The 20,403-nt window shown below is 52.6% G+C and overlaps 1 protein-coding gene across 1 annotated transcript in view; it reads right to left on the reverse strand.

Moving 5' to 3' along the window:
- The window catches only part of CAMK2B (calcium/calmodulin dependent protein kinase II beta), a 93,681-nt gene extending 73,831 nt beyond the window's left edge, over window positions 1–19,850 (reverse strand). Inside the window, exon 1 of the mRNA XM_081244256.1 lies at window positions 19,746–19,850. Coding sequence (XP_081100382.1) covers window positions 19,746–19,810 — 65 coding nt within the window. The 5' untranslated portion in view covers window positions 19,811–19,850. The remainder of the gene's footprint in view (window positions 1–19,745) is intronic.
- Window positions 19,851–20,403: the final 553 nt, after the last annotated feature.

Consider the following 20,403-nt stretch of genomic DNA (forward strand, 5'->3'; position numbering starts at 1 on the left):
CAAAATCCAGAACACAGACACCACCACATGCTGGTGAGGATGTGGAGCAACGGGAACTCTCACTCATTGCTGGTGGGAATGCAAAATGGTGCAGTTGCTTTGGAAGACAGTTTGGCAGTTTGTAACAAAAGTAAACATACTCTTACCATATGATCCAGCCATCATGCTCCTTGGTATTTACCCAACGGAGCTGAAAACTTATGTCCATACAAAAGCTTGCACACAAATGGTTATAGTAGGTGTATTCATAATCGCCAGAACTTAAAAGCAACCAAGACATCCTTCAGTAGACTGAATGGATAACTAAGCTGTGGAACCTCCAGACAATGGAATATTACTCAGCACTAAAAAGAAATGAGCTATCAAGTCACAAAAAGACATGAAGGAAACTTAAATGCATGGTACCAAGTGAAAGAAGCCAATCTGAAAAGGCTACACACTGTATGATTCACAACTACATGACATTCTGGAAAAGGCAAAATTATAGAGACAGTAAAAGTGGTTGTCTGGGGCTCTGGAGGATGGGAGGGGATGAATAGAGGAGCACAGAGGATCTGAAATACTGTAATGATGGATGCATGACTTTATACCTTTGTCAGTCCTGTAGACCTGTGCAACACAGAGTGAACCCTAGGGAAACTATGGGCTTCAGTTAATATTAACGTAGGAATATTGGTCATCAATTGTAACAAGTGTATCACGTCTGAATGCAAGTGAGATGGTTACAGGAAAGGGAACTGGGGCCTGGCTGTGAGGTAAATATGGATAAATATGGAAACTCTCTACTTTCCATCCAATATTTCTGTAAACATAAAACTGCTCTAGGGCTTCCCTGGTGGCGCAGTGGTTGAGAGTCCACCTGCCGATGCAAGGGACACGGGTTCGTGCCCCAGTCCAGGAAGATCCCACATGCCATGGAGCGACTGGGCCCATGAGCCATGGCCGCTGGGCCTGTGCGTCCGGAGCCTGTGCTCTGCAACGGGAGAGGCCACAACAGTGAGAGGCCCGCATACCGCAAAAAAACAAAACAAACAAACAAAAAACTGCTCTAAAAAACAAAGTCCATTAGGGTTTTTTTTTTAAGTATAAAGAGAAAATAAAGTATCTTTTTATGACAGGGGTGGGAGTTGGGGGATTTTTTAACCACATGCAGAAAAGCATAAGGAGGGACTTCTCTGGTGGTCCAGTGGTTAAGAATCCGCCTTCCAACGCAGGGGACACGGGTGGTCAGGGGAACTAAGATCCCACATGGTGTGGGGCAACTAAGCCCACTCACCACAACTACTGAGCCCACACACTCTAGAGCCTGTGAGCCACAACTAGAGAGAAGCCCGCGACAACAAAAGATCCCGTGTGCCACAACTAAGACCCAACGCAGCCAAAAAAAGAAAGAAAGAAAGAAAAGCATAAGGAAAATTCCGGTATATCTGAGTCACACTGAAACCTTGACACCCCAGCGCGACCGAGGACGTGCACAGGGTGAGGAGGATGCTGGGGGCGTCACAGACTCTCCAGATCTGTTAGCACCCGGGACCACCCTCTACAGCGTCCAAAGTGTCTGCCCCTGGGCTCTCAGGACCCCTGTGGAAGATGGGAAGGGTGAGGGCACCAAATGCCTTGCTGAGCTCATGGCACTGTGGGTGGCAGAGGCAAGACCTAAACGCAGACACCCCTCCGCACCCTTCCTGCACATTCGCCTATCAGGTGCCCTCTGTTGGCTCAGAAAGAATAGGGGGTTGGGTGGGAATAGATGGAATATTCCAGTGCGGGCGGAGCAGGAGCAGCTGAGTCTGGGAACCTGAGCCAAGCCGAAGTCTAGCAGCGCCATCCCAGCATGGAGAGGAGGGGCTGGGGGCTTGCGGTCAGCGCAGGGGCTCAGCTGCCAGGGCTCCTTCCGGTCTGGCTCACAGGCTGGCTCTTACTGGCTACAGAAAACCAAACGTTGTGGTTGACCTCATGCTGGTAGCTTGACGTTAGACATGACGGGGGTATTTACACCACAGGGATGGGCAAGCACTATGGATCAGGGTCCCCGCCGCCCACAGGCGCCTCTAGAAAGGGAACTACAACGGGGAATGCCACCACTCCCCTCCCCCTCTGTGTATGGGGTGGAGTGTGGAGGAAGGGGTGGGGTGGATGAGATCCTGGCCAGGCCAGAGGCTTGCTGGGGGCGGGTGATACAGGCTGTCCCGGGGGACAAGAGAGAGGCTCCTGGGCAAGAGCTGGTGTCCGCTGAGGACCCGCCTCAAATCCAGCCTGTCGTGTGCAGCCTCCATGGGCACGTGCCATTCCTGGGCTTCTCATGGGGCCAGGCTCACGTCTGTGTGCCCCTCACTCTCGCCCAGCCCTCCCTCCCCCATTCCGTGTAGGTGTCTGTCTCTCTCCTTCTCCACCCTTCTCTCCAGTACACTCTTCAGTAGCAACTACACTGGGCCCTGCCCCCCTCCCCAGAAGCCATGGAGATGACCCGAGCACTGGGTTTGCATTATGCAAAGGCCAAAATAAGGACAGAGGTGGGACAGGAGGGCAGGAAAGCCCCAGCACCACCCTGGACCCCTCGGTGCCCGGTGCCCGGTGCCCCTTCCTCCCACCAGGCCAGGGCACGGCCTGTGGGTCAGACCCGGTGGTGGTGCGGCCTGCAGTGGCCTCTGCAGAGGCTGGGGGGCAGCTAACAGGAACACTCTGGCCCTGCTTGGCCTCTGGGGCGGGGCACTCGCTGGTAGGACAACCGGAGGAGGAGGGGGGGAGGGGGGTGAGCAGGGCCTCCCACAGCTGGACAGCTCAGCCTGGACTGGAGGATCTCTGGAATTCCTCTCCTGCCTACGCTATGGGGCCTCAGCCCATCCCAGGCCCACCCACACCCAGGGCCTCTGTTCATCAGCTTCAGGAGAGCTGAGCCCGGAGACTGATCGAGGTAGCCTCATCAGCCCATGGGCCACCTGGAAAAACCGTCTCATATCTGAAGCCCGAGGTGAACTCAGGAACAAGTGAACACTGGCTCTGATTTAATTTCTATTCTTCATGTTTTCACGGGTTGAAAGAACTTCCATTTCATTTTCTGTGAACTGCCTGCTTACACCCTTCATCCGTATTTCAGTTGGAATTTTGGCTCTTTTCTTATTGACCTGTAGGAGCTCTTTATTTGTGAAGGCAACCCCCACCCCTTCACCACCTGCAGCCCCTGTGGCCCTGTGTGTTACATGCTCAGCAGAGAGGGAGCAAGGCACGTTTTTGTTTGCCCCCTAAGATAAACTTGGAGCCTTCAAGGGCAGCGCTTGTGACTGCTCCTGTTTGCCCCCAGAATCCTGACAGCACGGGATTCCAGCTTGTCAAGGGAAGCTGGCAATGATCTGGGGGCCAGGGATGACGCTGGGATGGACAGGAAGGTCCGGCCAGGCCTGGAGGGGCCCGGGGTTCCCACTACCCTGTGTGCAGGCAGCACGCCACTCGGGACCCTCGTCCTGGATCTCTTGCCCCTGGCCCCATGCCCCACCTGGGGTGCCTGCACGTCCCCCTCGAGTGCCCACCAGGCAAAAACCAACTCACCCTGAATTATCAGAGACCAGGGATGCTGGAGGTTCCGAGGATGCCAGAACCGTTATTAACTTTTCCTCTGTTTTCCATCGTGAAGAACCATCTCAGAGAGAGGGCCCTGGACCGTCCTGGATACCCACAACCATCCTTGCTCCAGCCATCTGGGGTGCTCTGGACAAAGCCAGGGTGTCACATCATGGGCCTCCCTTCTACTGACACTTGGACAGAGAGCACCAAGCCATTTCACCAACAAATGACTGCAAACACTTCAATATTTTCACAAGCATGAACATGTTATGGGAAGGAAGTGAATTCACCTCGATTATAAACATGACAGAACTGTGTGGTGATGGAGGTGCTCAGCTGGGGGACTCTGGGAGCTGCCCGCCCACCTCACCCCAGAGACGCAGAGACCTGATGCCTCTCCACAGGGGTGCTGGGGGCTGTTGAGAAGTCGTGCATGTGAACCCTGAGATTTCTGTTCCAAAAGGAAAACTGCAGTTGGGAGTGTCAGAGAGAACCCCCCAAGGCCAGAGGCCAAGGACACATGCCACCCCCGGACATCGGTCCATGGTCAGCTGCCCGCCACTGACAGCCAGGCCAGGAGGGCCCAGGGAGGTCCAGCAGAGGCACCAAAGGAACTAGTACAGGAGGTTCCGGCAAGGAACAGCTCACACTTGCTGAGCTGGACCGGGTGCTGGGGTCCAGGTCAGCCCGCTCGCCTACCTCGGGCTCAGGCTGACTGTCCTGATCTGGGGACACTGACATCACTTCCAGGTCACTGTGCTCTTAATATGGCCCCCCAGAACCTGAGCCCAGGGCCCGCCCCAGCTGCACCCCCATCTGCCACCTTCACACTCAGGGGCCACCCTGGATGGGGACGGAGCCCGGCTCCAGTCTCCACATCTGGGACGCACCCAGCATAGCTGGAAGGGCCAGTGTGCTCCAGAAAGCAGCCCAGTGGCTGCCCTCCCAGTGCGACCGTGGATGGATCTGAGGGCCAATTTGGGTCACAGGACAGCTGGATGCACACCCAGCCACAGCGGCCAGGGACTGTCCTCCCAGCCCGGGTCCGTGAGCGAGGGGCCCGCAGAGCGACCCTCAAAGGCAGCTCTTCCAAGCCACATCCGTCCCCCTCGTCACAGTGCCAGGCAGTCACCAGCAGGGACAGAACTGAGTCAACCCCCCGGGGGGCCTGAAATTACTGCTGAGGCCGCGCAGCTCACGGAGGACAAGCAGGAGTAGACAGACGGGGGAGGAGGGACACCGACTGGAAGGTTCCGCGGCCCTGGCAGGAGGCAGGGCAAGTGGGCGGCGTGAGAGCAGCACCTCCTGCTGAGACAGGTGCTCCAAACAGAGACCCGACTCGCCACCCACAGTGGCCCAGACCCGAGGGGACCTGGAGCTTAGAACAATGGGCTTCATGGCCATTTGATTCCTTTTTCCTGCGAGGTGTGTATCCATTAAAGCTCTAGGGGTTTGTTTTTGTTTTGCGTTTCAGGTCAATTCGACTTCATCCCTCTTAAGTTTTATTCTCCGGGAATGCAAATACCTGTGTGATGGGCCTATGGACACCCAAGCATCTGACAGGTGAGCTTTGTGGCAAGTCTCAGAGGAAGGAAGTGGGGTTTCCACAGAGCCAATTCGTGGAGACATGAGGGACCCCACAAAGTCATTTGACCAACCCTCCTGGTTTATAGAGGGGGAAACTGAAACCAGAGAGGTTACATGGAGGCCCAAGGCCACACAGCCCAGTGTTGAGTCGTGGCCAGCGGGAGGAGACCATGTATTCTGTTCTTTAAAACAGCCACGAGAGGGACTTCCCCAGTGGTCCAGTGGTTAAGACTTTGCCTTCCAATGCAGGGGGTGTGGGTTCAATCCCTGGTCAGGGAACTAAGATCCCACATGCCTCGCGGCCAAAAAAACCAAAGCATAAAACAGGAGCAATATTGTAACAAATTCAATAAAGACTTTTAAAATCGTCGACATCAAAAAAGTCTTTAAAAAAACAATAAATAAAATTTAAAAAATAAAGAAAATAACCACAAGAGCCAAAGTCCATTGACAGGTGAATGCGATAAGCAAAATGTGGTCCACCCATACAATGAAATATTATTCAGCCTTAAAAGAGAAGGGGGCTTCCCTGGTGGCGCAGTGGTTGGGAGTCCGCCTGCCGATGCAGGGGACACGGGTTCGTGCCCCGGTCTGGGAAGATCCCACATGCCGCGGAGCGGCTGGGCCCGTGAGCCATGGCCGCTGAGCCTGCGCGTCCGGAGCCTGTGCTCCGCAACGGGAGAGGCCACAACAGTGAGAGGCCCGCGTACCGCAAAAAAAAAAAAAAAAAAAAAAAGTTAAAAGAGAAGGAAATTCTGACACATGCTACAATATGGATAAAACCTGAAGACATTATGCTCAGTGAAATAAGCCAGACACAAAGGGACAACCGTTGTATGCTTCCACTTACATGAGGTACTCAGAGTAGTCAAATTCAGAGACAGAAGGTAGGATGGTAGGTGCCAGGGGCTGGGGGGAGGGGAGGGGGAGTTAGCATTTAACGTGGACAGAGTTTCAGTTTTGCAAGCTGAAAACATTCTGGAGATGGACGGTGGTGATGATAACACAACAACCTGAATGTACTTAATGCCACTGAACTGCGCACTTTAAAATGGTTAAGATGGTAAGTTTTATGTTATATATATTTTACCACACAAAAAAATCTCCCGGTAGGATATGCAGCTGTATCTCTAAGAAATCATTAAGAAAAAATGGAAGAAATTGGTAACTTGTCATGCTGACTTTAAAATCAGGTTTTAAAAAGAGCACCTTTGGAACCACATGACAAATCAAACCTTAACCTCTGCTGACAAACAAGAAAAATTTAGAGGAGAAAAAAGCGTAACAATCCCAGACAGAAAGCCATGAGCTGAAAGGGATGAGCAGCTGTGATGGGCCCAGTCAGGGCCCAAGCACAGGCAGGGTCGCCGCTCTGCAGTCCATGCAGACTGCGCCCCAGTGGGGACCGAGGCTGAAGACCCCACGCACCCTGAGAGGTGACGGCACAGAAGTCCCCAGCAAAGCCGAGTCCTGGCCCCCCACCCAGTGCCAGCACCAACTGTCCCTCGGGGCGGAGGGACACAGGTCGTGGGAAAGCAGAGGGGACTGGAGCTCAGACGACAGCTCAGTCCAGAGGGAGGAATCACCTGCATTTCAGTGCGGAGGAGCCTGAGGATGGGGAGGTAGGAGAAGGCGTCCCCAAGACAGCATCAGGAGAGACCCCTAAGTGCGGGGAGAAAGGAGAGGAGACGGGGAACAGAGGGACCAAGCCAGCCCCCCAGCCTCTGCTCCACAGGGTCCCGCCAGCCAAATAGGGGAAAGGCCCGTCGGTCACCACACCAGGAAGAGCCTGGGCGCAGCTGAAGAAGGAAGGAAAGAAAAGGCTAAACTTGAAGTGGAAAAGAGAGGTTAAACTGCCCCAGGACAGGCCATCCTCGGCAGCCTGCCCCGTGGGCAAGCGGTCAAGATGAGCATTTGTTCACGGATCAGAAAATAAAAATGGAAGGATACGAACGCGCCCACTCTCAGGCCTGCAGAGGAATCGTGAAAAGCACCGCCTTTCAGGGACCACGGTCTGTGCCCCAGAAGTCTCACTGCTGCTCCCAGGCGCCCCCCAGACTTGAGGGGCCACAGACCCTCGAGGAAGGAAAGAGCACAGATGAGGAGACGCCAGGGCCCACCCCATGCTGGAACGACGGGGACACCGGAGCCCTGGCTTCAGCGCCCAGGCTCCGGCCCAGGAGTCTTGGATGGGACAGTCCCAAGGGCTCACTCAGGACAGAAGCAAGTGGATCCCCAGCATGTGGGGCAACGCCAGAAGCAGAGCTCGGAAGCCAAGGCACCTACTGGTCCCTAGAAGTGGGACCCCGAGCTTGAGGCATTACGGCGGTGTCCTCCCCGACACCGGTCTTCACAAGGGGCTGGAGGACCCTCACCCCATGGGGCACTGTCTGCTGGGTTCCCAGCCAGGCCCTGCTCCTAGGCGCTCACGGGTTCCTGGATCTGCCTCGGCCAGGACGCTGGGGACGAGGCCAGCAGGGGTCACAGCTCAGCCCAGAGGGTGCCCCAGGGGACAGAAAGAGTGGGAGACACGGGAGCCTGGGGAAGGGGCCTAAGGAGAAGAGGAGGTAAGGAGAGGTGCGGGGAGGAAAGGAGAAAGAAGGGCGAGCACCCAGCCGAGGCGGTGATGGAGGTGTGCGGGCCCGGGAAGGAGACCAGACGTCCCAGAATCACGGAGCCCAGGGTTTGGGGTTTGGCCCCCATCCCCACTCCAGCCCTTCCTGTCACTGCCAATTGGGCTGATAGCCTGTCCCCTTCTGCCACGCACGCCCGTCACCACACCCGCTGGGACCCACCACTCCTGCTCCCAGAGGGACCTCACCCTCCAGCACCCATCCTGGCCCAAACCCCTCCCCCAGTCAGGGCCAGGAGAGGGGCACGAGGATGGTGCCTTCCGGAACTGGGTCCAGGAGCACGATCCAGGTCAGGGGACAGGGTAGGGATGCGGCCTCTTGTGTCCCGCCATGGCCTTGTGTCCACTCTGAGACCACTCTGGACCCAAAGCCAGTCCAGACAATGGTAAATGGAACACCAGGACTTGGGGGAGTAACAGGAGAGGTTTGTGGGTGTCCCCTCCCGGCCTCTCACGCCCTGCTGTCTGTCCCATGCCAGTCTCCAGCCTCCAGCTCCCAGGTGGCTCTCAGCGGCTTCTGGGCATGCTGACAGGTGCCCTGGTGTGAGACGGAGCGAAGGCTGGGGCTAAGGAACACAGGGGATGGCTCACTGCAGCTTGGCCTCGGCGCTTTGGACCCTGCCCTCAGGCACCACAAGCCATAACGTACTCCGTTTCTTTTTATGCACAAATAATACTCCAGTGTGTGGATATAACACATTTTCTCTATCCGTTCATCAGTTGATGGACATTTCAGTTGTTTCTGTCTTTTGGCTGCTGTGGATAATGCTGCTATGAACAAGTTTCTGTGTGGATATATGGGTTTTTTTCACAAGATATTGAATATCTGTGCTATACAGTAGGTCCTTGTTGGTTACCTATTTTATATATAGTGTGTATCTGTCAATCCCAAACTCCTCATATATCTTTCCCCCACTCCTTTCTCCTTAGGTAACCATAAGTTTGTTTTCTGTGTCTGTTAATTTTCTTTGTGTTTTATAAATAAGTTCATTTGTGTCATTTTTTAAGATTCCACATATTCCACATATGTAATATCATATGATATTTGTCTTTCTCTGTCTTACTGACGTCACTCAGTATGACAATCTCTAGGTCCATACATGTTGCTGCAAATGGCATTATTTCATTACTTCTTATGGCTGAGTAATATTCCATTGTATATATGTGCCACATCTTCTTTATCCATTCATCTGTTGATGGACATTTAGGTTGCTTCCACGTCTTGGCTATTGTAAATGCTGCTATGAACATTGGGGTGCATGTATCTTTTCAAATTAGAGTTTTCATCTTTTCTGGGTATATGCCCTGGAGTGGGATTGCTGGATCATATGGTAGCTCTATTTTTAGTTTTTAAAGGAACCTCCATACTGTTCTCCATAGTGGCTGTATCCATTTACATTCCCACCAACAGTGTAGGAGGGTTTCCTTTTCTTCATGCCCCCTCCAGCATTTATTGTTTATAGACTTTTTGATGATGGCCATTCTGACCAGTGTGAGGTGATACCTCATTGTAGTTTTGGTTTGCGTTTCTCTAATAATTAGCAATGTTGAGCATCTTTTCACGTGCCTATTGGCCATCTGTATGTCTTCTTTGGATATTTGTTTCCATATCTCTTGGGTACATACCTAGGAAGGGAACATTTTGAGCAACTGTCAAATTGTTTTCCGTAACAGCTGCACCATTTTACATTCCCACCAGCAGTACATGAGGGTTCCAACTCTGCATCCTCACCAACCCTTGGCATCGTCTGTTTTTTTGATTCTACCCTTTCTAGTGGAAGTGAGGTGGGATGTCATTGCAATTTTGATTTGCATTTTCCAAAGATGTTGAGCATCTTTTCATGTGCTTATCGTCTATTAGTATATCTTTATTGGAGAAATATCTATTCAGGTCCTTTGCCCATTTTTTAATTGGGCCATTTGTCTTTTTACTGTTAGGTAGTGAGTTCTTAAAATATTCTAAATATAAGTGCCTTATGAGATATATGCTTTGCAAATATTTTCTCCCATTCCGTGGGTTGTCTTTTCACCTTCCTGATGGTGTCCATTAAAGCACAAAAGTTTTTTAATGTTAATTAAGTCCAATTTATTTACTTTTCTTTTGTTGCTTGTGCTTTATGGTGTTGTACCTAAGAAACCATTGCCAAACCCAAGGTCACAAAGATAGACTCCTAAGTTTTCTTCTAAGAATTTTATGGTTTTAGCTCCTATAATTAGGTCTATGACCCATTTTGAAATAATGGTGTTGAGCATCTTGTGTGCTTACTGTCCACTAGTATAACTACTTTTGTATCTGGTGTTAGGTAGGGTTCCAACTTCATTCTTTTGCAGGCAGATACGCAATTGTCCACTGGTTGAACGGCCCCTTATTCTTTCCCCATTGAATTGTCTTGCCATCCTTTTCAAAAAAATCAACAGACCATTGATGTCTGGGTTTATTCTAGACTCTCAATCCTATTCCACTGATCTATGTGTTTATCCTCTTGCCACACTATGCCCACCTTTATGCCGGACAATACCCACTCTGTCTTGACTGCTGTAGCTGTATAGTTAGTTTTGAAATTAGGAAGTGTGTGTCCTCCAACTTTGTTCTTTTTCAAGATCGTCTGGCTCTTCTGGGTCTCTTGCATTTCCATATGAATTTTATTTTTATTTATTTTTTTAAAAGGCAGCTGAGGGACTTCCCTGGTAGTCCAGTCGGTAAGACTCCACACTCGCAATGCAGGGGGCCCAGGTTTGATCCCTGGTCAAGGAACTAGATGCCCACATGCTGTAACTAAAAGATCCCACATGCCACAACTAAGACCTGGTGCAGCCTAAATAAATAAATAAATAAAGGCAGCTGAAATTTTGATAGGTATTACACTGAACCTGTAGATCAACTTGGAGTGTACTGCCATCTTAACAATATTAAGTCTTAAGATCCATGAACATGTCTTTCCATTTATCTAGATCTTCTTTAATTTTTTTCAACAGTAGTCTATAGTTTTTAACATTCAACTCTTGTATTACCTTTTGTTAATTTCTTACTATGTATTTTATTCTTTAGACTATTGTATGAAATTGCTTTTCCTAACTTTATTTTGGGATTGAGCATTGCTAGTATAATGAAATATAATGGATTTTTGTATCTTGATCGTGTATCTTGCAATTCTCCTAAATTCATTTTTTAGTTCTAACAGCTTTTTCAGGGATTCCTTAGGATATTCTCTATACAAGATCATAATATCTGTAAATAGAGGTAGTTTTACCTATTCCTCTCCTATCTGGGTGCCTTTTATTTCTTTTTCTTGCCTAAGTGTCCTGGCTAGAACCTCCTGTATAATGTTGAATAGAAGAGTGGAGAGAGCTGACATACTTGATTGTTCCTGGTCTTAGGGAGAAAGCATTAAGTTTTTCACCATTAAATATGTTAGCTGTGGGGTTTTCATAGAGGCACTTTATCAAGTTGAGGAAGTTCCTTTTTAATCCTAGTCTGTTGAGTGTTTCTAGCAGCAAAGAGTATTAGATTTTGTCAAATGCTTCGTCTGCATCTATTGAAATGATCATATAGTTTCTTTGTTTCTTCTGTTAATATGGCGTATCATGTTGATTGAATTTTGTGTCTTGAAACAACTTTTTATTCCTGGGATAAATCTTACCTGCTCATAACAATCCCTTTTTATATGCTGCTAGTTTTGTTTTGCTAGTATTTTGTTGAGGATGTTGCATCTATATTCATAAGGAATATTGGTCTGTAGTTTTCTTAAGATGTCTTTGTCTGGTTTTGGTATCAGGGTAGTTCTTGGCTTCACAGAATGAGCTGGGAATTCCCTCCTCTTCTATTTTTTAGAAAAGTTTTTGAAGGACTGGTATTAATTCTTCTTTAAATGTTTGACAGACTTTACCAGTGAAGTTATCTGGGCCTGAGAGACTTTTCTTTGTAGGATATTTTAAAACTTTTAATTTATTAATTAATCTCTTTAGTTGTTATAAGTCTATTCAGATTTTCTATTTCTTCTTGAGTCAATTTCAGTTGTTTGTGTCTTTCTAAGAATTGGTCTGTTTCACCTAGGTTATCTCTAACTTGGCACACAATTGTTCACAGAATTCCCTTATCATCTTTTATTTCTATAAGATTAGTTGTAATGTCCCCTTTCATTCCTGATTTTAGCAATTTGAGGCTTCTCTCCTTTTCCTTGGCCTGACCACCCTTTTTATAACTACAACCTTCCTAACTGGCACTCGTAAGTTTCCTTAATTATTCCCAGAGCAGAAGTACTAATCACCTAAGAACCTGATCATATAATTTGTTTAATGTTTATTACCTGCCTCTCCCACCAGTATAAGCTCCATGGGGGCAGGCACCCTCAATTTTGCTCACTAACTGTTTCCTAAGCACCTAGAAAATGCCTGGCAAATGACCAGTGTGCAGACAGACTTGCTGAATGTGTGAAGAGCAAAAGAAACCAGAGAACTTGCAAACAGTAATAATAATAATAGAAATGACCTTGAAACTCTAGTTGTGTGCTGTCCAATACAGTAACCACTGCCTATGTGCAGCCCCAAGAACCTGAAACGTGGCTGGTCCTCACTGAGATGTGCCATATGTGTAAAACGCACAACAGATTTCAAAAACATGACATCTTTTAAAATATAAAATAGCTGAAAAATAATTTTTGCATTGATTACTTGTTGAAATAATATTTTGGATAAACTGACTTAAATACATACACTATTAAAGTTCTTTTCACCCGTTTCTTTGTTTAGTTTTTTTGTAAGTACTAGAAAAGTTTGGATTGCACTTGTGCCTGACATTTGTGGATCAAGTTTTGTTTCTTCTGGACAGGCCTGCTCCAGGTGACTTGGATAGGGTCAGGGGATAATTTCGTTGAGTGTTCAAAAGAAGAAAGGCAAATTCCAAACGTGTGGTCAGGTGAGCCTCTCACAGAGCCCAGAGAGGGAGCAGGCATGGGGGCCTGGCCTGGGGCACAGAGGCCCCTGCAGGATCTGTGTCTGCGCTGCCCGCTGGATCACCATCGTCCTCCTCGTGTCTGATACAGCTGGTCTGAGGTGGGGTCTGCCAGGTGCAGCCAGGGGCTGGGATTCACCACCCAGATCGCCTTCTTCAGAAGGTGCAGCTCCTAACTAGACCGGAGTTCTTCACCCAGAAAGCCCTTAACAGACGGCCTGGATCGAACCAACGGCTTTGAAAATCAGGCTGCACCTCAGTGTACAAGAACAAAAGCCACGTGAAGAACTTTATTCAGAGACGAGCAGAACGCTGCAAACCCTTTGGCATCAAGCTCCGTGGCCAGCACCTAAGTCATGCCACCCTTCATCAGATGACAAGACAGATGGCCACTCAGGCCGGGCATCTCCGAGGACCTCTGAGACCACCAGCACCTTCTGCCCCCAGCCACCTACAAGGCTCCCATCTTTTAGAGGGTGAAACGAAGCCACTCTGTTGGGCACCTACTGTGCGCTGGGCATGGTTCTAAGCCCTGGAATTCAGCGTGGGCTGAGTGACAGGAAGGCAGGGGCTGCCCCTCGGCTCCTTGCTGCAAACGGGCACCAACTAGGATGTGCCCGACGCCACGGAGTCCTGTTACATCCGAGGACAGGACACGCTTCCCGTTTCGTGGTAACGGTCACAGCATCTCTTCTCCCGAGTGCCCACTGGCTGCTCATAAGGCGGGGAAAGGTGGTAGTTCTCAAATTAGGCCTGTAGAACAGCGTGGGTTATGCATCCTCCAAAAAAATGTTCTTAAATCTATGCCCGGCTATTGCCAATCTGTTCCAGAATTCAACAAATGCTTGTATCTGGCTTAACAAAGAATCATAACTTCAGTTATTTTAAGATCATTATGTCAATGCAAAAAGAACTATGTCCACCAGGAATTGCGGCCACTGAAAGAGCTGGTGACCCTCTAACCTAGGAGACAAAGGCCACCAGAAAGTTAGGCACCTCGGAGCACCACGAGGATGTTTTCATTTTAAATAGATTTTAAATAGATTCAGATCCTTATATGAATAAAATATACATTTCTATGTAACATGCCAATATGATAATTTTTGGAAAATCAAGTTATACATAATGCATTTTTACGTTTCTACACTAACAAAGTGACTTGCAGCTGTGAAAGATGCTTTAAAAATAACCAAATCAGATTCCATTTTGAGGGGAGGGAGAGAGAGGGAATTAAACATTTCGAAAATATATTTGAAATCTCCAGAAAGGCCACGTCTCTTGCCTTGGACCAGGTGGCCACAGAGAGCAGTGGGAAGAACAAGATGTTTCCAAGTAGCAGACGCCGTTCATGTCACCTCCCCTTGGTCTTTCTTTTTCTTTTTTTTTCCCCCCCTTGGTCTTTCTTATTAAAGCATTTGGTAAATTCCAGGCAGCTCAGTATAGGCTCTCTAAGGGAACCATCTCTGCTAGAATTTTGTTTTAAGTAGAAGAAAGAAAATCCGACATGGCATCTCTCTCCCCTAGGCTCTTGGGGGATCCCCCAAATTTAAAAAAAAAAGGAGAGGAATACGTTCTTGGCTTCTTTTTGAACAAGACCCCTGCGTCCCACACCCGGGCCCCACCAAGAACAAAAGTGTTCCTTCATCCACTACGATCATGCATTCCTGATAACCCTGGGAGCCCCAATTTCAAACACAGCATCCTCTCTTCCTTCAGTCATGCTTGTCAGAGAAGGGGGCCCCATTTTTGGTTTTAAAAATATGGCCACTACATATACACCCATCTCTGTTTCTAAGAGAACTGGCAGGCACTTAGCTGTAAGAAAAGTCCCTCTGACATGGAGAGATCATCATGAAAAAGTGTTAGAGGCAAATGAATTGCAGAATCACATATATGGCGACTGCATCCGTGTTTTTAAAACCATACATATGTGTGACGTGTATATGTGTGAGTATACATACCTGCGTCTATATACACACACATATATCCTTATACTGACATTAAAATAGGCCAGGTTCCTCTGGAGGATGAGGAAACTTGAGTGTGGAAGAGTCACATTTACTGCACATACTTATGTATTGGTTTTTCTTTATAAGATACTATCCTTGTTGTCTGTTTAATCAATAAAATAAAATTTCAAGCCTTGCCGGCCTCAAATGGGGGCAGTGTTGGTTGTCACAGAGGGAAGACCAAAGGAAATGACGTTTTTACAAAAAGGAACCGTAGGGCAGTGCCTTTGTGCTGGAAAAGCACAAAGAAGGCTTGGTGAGCAGCCTGCTAAGGACAGGTGAGGCCCTGAGGAGCCCAGGGTCAGAGGAGACCACAAGCGGGCCATGAGTCGGCCAGTGGAATAACAGTATTTTAAAAACACAGAATGGAGTAGGGTCGTGAGCTTCTGAGAGAAGCAGAAGATGGATTCCAGAGTCAACTGCCTGGATTCAAACCTTGGCCCCGTGTGGAGCTTCTCTGAGCTTCAGGCACCTCTTCTGCAAACTGGGAGTGATCACGGTACCTATTTCACAGATCAAGCAGCTTAATGTAATAAGCACCATTTAACTGTTACCAGCAGAGAAAGAGTGCAAGTCGCAAGCGCAAGATATATTCTTAGCTCTCAGCAAAGTAGGTTATGGTATAAAAATACCGTTCAATAGTAACTAAACTAGCCTCACCTTCATGTGCATCTCACAGCAGCCTCAACATGTGCGACTTCTTCTCTAAATACCCTACATTAGGCATCCAGACTCCAGCGCTAGGGGCCAGCCTAGGAGACAGAGGCCACCGGGTTCACTCACCCCTTCCTCACACGTGCAGGAGACCTCACTGTGGGCCTGCCCCCACCTTGGTGTCAGATGGTGCCAAGTGACAGGGGAAGACAGAAGTGGGGAGAGGTTGAGTGGGGCAGGAGGCGGGAAGGGGGCACGGGGACCTCGCTGAGCAGCCAGGGGGATGACCTGTGTGGCCATCAGAGGAGGAGGGAACAGCATTGGCAAAGGCCCTGGGGCAGGAAGCACCCAATGTGCCCGAGAGCGGAGAAAGCAAACATGGTGATTCCTCCCCCACCTGAGTCCTGTCTTTCCTGGCAACCAGGCTTCGGAGCTCAGGAGGCTCACAGTCGATTTGCTCTGAATTTCCTGAGTTTATCTATTAACTACTTAGCAGACCGCTTGCTAGTTGGGAGGACGCCGAGAAAGCCGACGGCGATCCTCCCAGCGAGGGGTCACACCCCAGGACAGGACCTGCTCTCCCCCGACTGGGGCACGCTGGATGGAGCCAAGGACATACCAAGGTCAGCTCGGGGCCTAGCTGAGGATCAGGAGAAGCTGGGAGGGACAGGGGTGCCCTGGGCTGGAGGTGGGGGCCTTCCCGGCTGCCACGGCAGGTTGCCCACCCACCCTGAGCTGCAGTTCTATGCCTATAAAATGGGGGGAGAGGGGAGGGGGGATTCCCCAGCAACTCGAATCAAATAAAATCAAATGTTCGAAGTGATGCACCCCTTAGGGGTTGTTACAACCTTCCCCCAAGGGAAGGGGTCCATGAACCCCTGAATTATATCCAAAGCCGTGTGGGAGATGCTTTCTCCCCGGGGGGAACCACTCATATTTTAAAGGGGATGACTCCCCAAAGTGGAAGCTTCGGGGGCCTGAATACAAAATGCAAGACTGCTTCCTACCCAACAAACAGCCCAACAAATCAGGTTGGCACCTAGCCCGGGGAGGGGGCCGGAGGGAGGGGGCCCAGGGCAGCCGCAGAGAACACCCGGACCCCCGCTGGCAACCCCACCACGGGGGACAAACCCTAGAGAAACCCTCACACCTGCGCGCCAGCAAACCCGCTGCGGGAGTGGAAGAGAGAAACACTGGGAACACCGAGACTGCCATGGGGAAGGGAGCGTGACGTACTACAGATACTACGGTCACTACACACAAGCAGCAGCGAAAGGTCAGAATGTGTCCCCATGCACAGACGCCCAGAAGACTAAGCTGAGTGGAAAAGCAAGTTCCCAAATTTTTATGTAAAGTTTGAAGAAAACACACCAAAGAATCCTATATATTAGTTGGGATCCTTCTATCTGTGCGTAAATGAAGCAAAAAGAGTCTGGCAGGATAAATTCCAAATGCATGACAGTCGGTTTGGAGGAGAATGGTTACTTAACATTTCTTTGTAACGCTTTACTTCTTACAATTTAAAATAAAGGACTTAAGGCCAAAATGACAAAAGAGGAACAGTTTCCAATTCCGGGTAGAAGAGACACAAGTGTTTGTTTTATTACTCCTGGAAGTTTTTTTCCATTAAAAAAAATCTATCCAATATGGAAACATTTTAAACCATGTTGCTGGCCGGTCCGTGTCGGGCCGAGGGCTTCACCGCCCTGACCTGTGACTGTTCGGGGCTCAAGGTGACTCTTGACCCAGGACTTAGGCCTCCAGGCTGGTGTCGGGGAGCCCTGCCCTTGCTGGGCAAGGAAGGGCAGAGCCCCAGAAAAGAGCTTCTCCTGGCCCTCAGACCCGATGCCCGGGTCCCCAGGGAACAATCCCGCGCAGAGACAGCAGTGGCAAGGGTGGGACAGGTGGAGAAGGGGACAGGGCAGGCAAGGGAGAGGCCAGTGACCGCGTCATGAGAGCAGCTGTGGGCCTGTGGCCCGGCCCTTCCCGGGCAGGGAGTTTAGTGTTGCCTGACTGGTGCCAGGGGCTGCAGCTTTAAATAAACTTGGACGCATCCACCTGGGCTGGGAAGCAACACCAACTGTGCCTCAGGCCAGCCAGGCGCTGTCAACAACCACCGACATGGCCACTGCGGACCTCAGCCCTGGGCGGAGACGCTGGCCTGAGTGCCCGACCCTCCCTCCTGACCACCTGCCCCGCTGCAGCTCACCCTGCACTGGCCCAGCCTCCTCACCCACCCCGGGACGCCCCAGCAGGGCTGTGACAGGCCCCTGGGCATCTCGCACTGGGCCTGGTGCCTGGGGGCCCCGCCAAGGGGTGCTGGGCTGGCCCAGCTGGTGGGATGTCTTCCCCTCCTCTCCCAGGCCCCTGGGGCCCCTCGACAGCTAGGCTTCCTCACCCACTCCCACCCCAGGTCCCCAGCTCCCTTCCCGAGGAGCCTGGCCTCCACTGCAGGGTCCGCCACCCCTCCCGGCCTCCCCGAGGGCAGCGCCAAGGACCTCCATCCCCCAGTGTGGGTGTCGACGGCAGCGACGAGAATAACCAGTCGCTGCTGCTGGAACCGGAGGCCCGAGGTTGGTCTGACCACCCTACAGGGCCGCTGGCCCAGGGAGGTTCACAGAAAAGTGAAGGAGAGGTCAGCAGAGCCAGCTTCAGGTTGAGGAGACGGGGTGGACGGGAAGAGGCCTTTCTGCCGAAGGGCCCGGGGGCGCCTGGTGGGAGGGCGTGGGCACAGGCAGAGAAACGACAAGAAGGTCTCCTAGAACGGGGTAACCTTCCCCCCACTGCCGCCCTCTGCCTCGGACAACCACCTGCTCCCACCCGAGGACCAACAGCCCGTCGCCCTGTCCTCACAGACCTGCTCCCAGACATGCCCCGGAAGCCTCCTCAGGGCCTCCGGGATGCACACAGTTCGTGTGCTGGATCTCTTCTCTGCTCTCCAGGTCCCCCTGCCTTGGGGACAGGCACTTAACCAGCCCCTACCTGAGGGAAGGGAATTTTGGGGTCCCCAAGGCCCAGCCTTGCCCGCCCCCTGCCACGGGCTTTCTCCACTCCACCCCACTCCCTCAGCACCCCTCAGGCCTAACTGGCATCGTCCCCCACGTGCAGGGAGGATTGGGGAATTCACACACCCCCGCACTCCTCCCAGCTCACGCCCACAATGATCAGTGATCAGCATCCCTCGCCAACACAAGGTAACACCACAGACGTTTCTTAATAAAAGGGAAAAAAAAAAAGATCTGCCGCTGGATGCGTAAGAGGGAACCTCGCCAGAGCCACTTCCACGGGGTGGGCTGGAGGAGGACGGGGCTCTGGCCGCGCCGGGCTGGAGCCAGGGCTTCAGGAGTTCTGGAGCCGGACGTAGAGACGCCAGGTGCAGCCCCCCGCTGATGCACAGAGTGGAGAGCCGCAGGCCAGAGAGGAGCTGCCGACCTGCTTCGGGGTAAAGCCCGGCGGCAGAGGCAGGTCTAGGGCCCTACACGGCTCCTGCTGGCGAGCAAAGCCCAAGAGCCACCTGTTCCCCGGTGAGGCCCTACCTGAAACGAGCTTTCAAAGTCCCTCCCGTCACCTCCCCGCAAACAACTCTCCAGAATCCAGCCCCCACCTGCCTCCATGACCCTGAAGCCCATCAGGCTCCCACCTCACCCCCACATCTTCACCCCGGTGACCTGATCCAAGCTCCCTGACCTCAGCCCCCAGCTCTCCAGACTCCTCTTTCCAGAAGGATCTGGGGGAAAATCCTCCAGAACCCCGATTCCCCTGGGCACCCACAGCAGAGGCTGTTCCCACGCGGCGCGGAGCGCAGCTGGCACCCCCCGCGCGGATGGAGCCACGCGGAGAAGCAGGCGCAGAGCAAGTCCCGCCGCCCCCGCGCCCAGCCGCTTGTTGGGGGTGGGGACAGCGCGGCTCGCGCCGGGGACGACCCTCCCGGCTAGGTCCGCCCCCTCCCCCGCGCTCCAGGCCCCGCGGCCGCCCCCGCGCGCCGCTCCTCTCCGACCTCCGGCCGCCAAATGCGTCACGTCTGCCGGGCGCTCCGGGGACACCTGCTGCCGCCCCCGCTGCGCCGAGCCCCGCGCCTCGAGCCGGGGCCTCCGGTCGGGCGGTCGCGTTGGACAGGGCCCGGCAGGGCCGCGCGCGCCGAGGTCCGGCGGCTGGGCCCCGGGGGCCCGAGGGTCGGGGCCGCGCGGGGCCGTGAGCTCCGGGCTCGGAGCCGGGAGGAGCCGGGGTCGCGCGGGGCCGCAGTGCACCCGGAACCGGCGGCGCAGAGGATCTGGGTCTCCACGGTCCCGGCCCTCGGAGCGCGGCGCCCTCCGGGGTCCCCGGCCCGGCCCGCACGCGCCGCGGCTCTTACTTGCCAATATCCTCGTAGAGCTGGTACTCGTCGGTGAAGCGGGTGCAAGTCACCGTGGTGGCCATGGCGGCGACGGACGGGCTTGGCGTGCGCTCTGCTGCGCTCGGGCGGCGGCGACTCCGGCTCCCGCTCGCGGGCACGGCGGCGACACGGGAGCGGGCGCGGGCGACACCTCGGCTCGCGGCGCCGAGCGGGGGCCGGGCTGGGCTGCGCCGGGCGGCGAGCGCACGCGAGATCTGCGCGCTCCGTGCTCGCCAGGAGCGCGCCGCACACCTACGCGCGGGGAGCGCGGGCGACGCTGTCAGCGCCGCCGCCGCGCCCGCCCCGCCCGCCGCCCCCTGCACGCTCCCCGCGCCCGCAATCGCGCCCTACACTCGCACCCGCACACGCACCTGAGCCCTGCACCTACAGCAGCGCCCGCGCCCTGCACACGCTCTCGCACCCACTCCTGCTCCCAGAATTCGCACCCGTGCCCCGGCCCTGCACATGCTGCGCTGGCACCAGCACCCGCGGCCATGCGCCTGGGGCCAAGCACACAGGGAACCGCTGGCTCCCTGAGCCTGCTTCTCCGCTGCCTCCTGGCGACTCCCTGCACGCCACACACACACACACACACACACACACACACACACACACACACACACACACACACACACAC

This window comes from Mesoplodon bidens, assembly GCF_964165515.1.
Source record: "Mesoplodon bidens genome assembly, chromosome: 9".
Lineage (NCBI taxonomy): Eukaryota > Metazoa > Chordata > Mammalia > Artiodactyla > Ziphiidae > Mesoplodon > Mesoplodon bidens.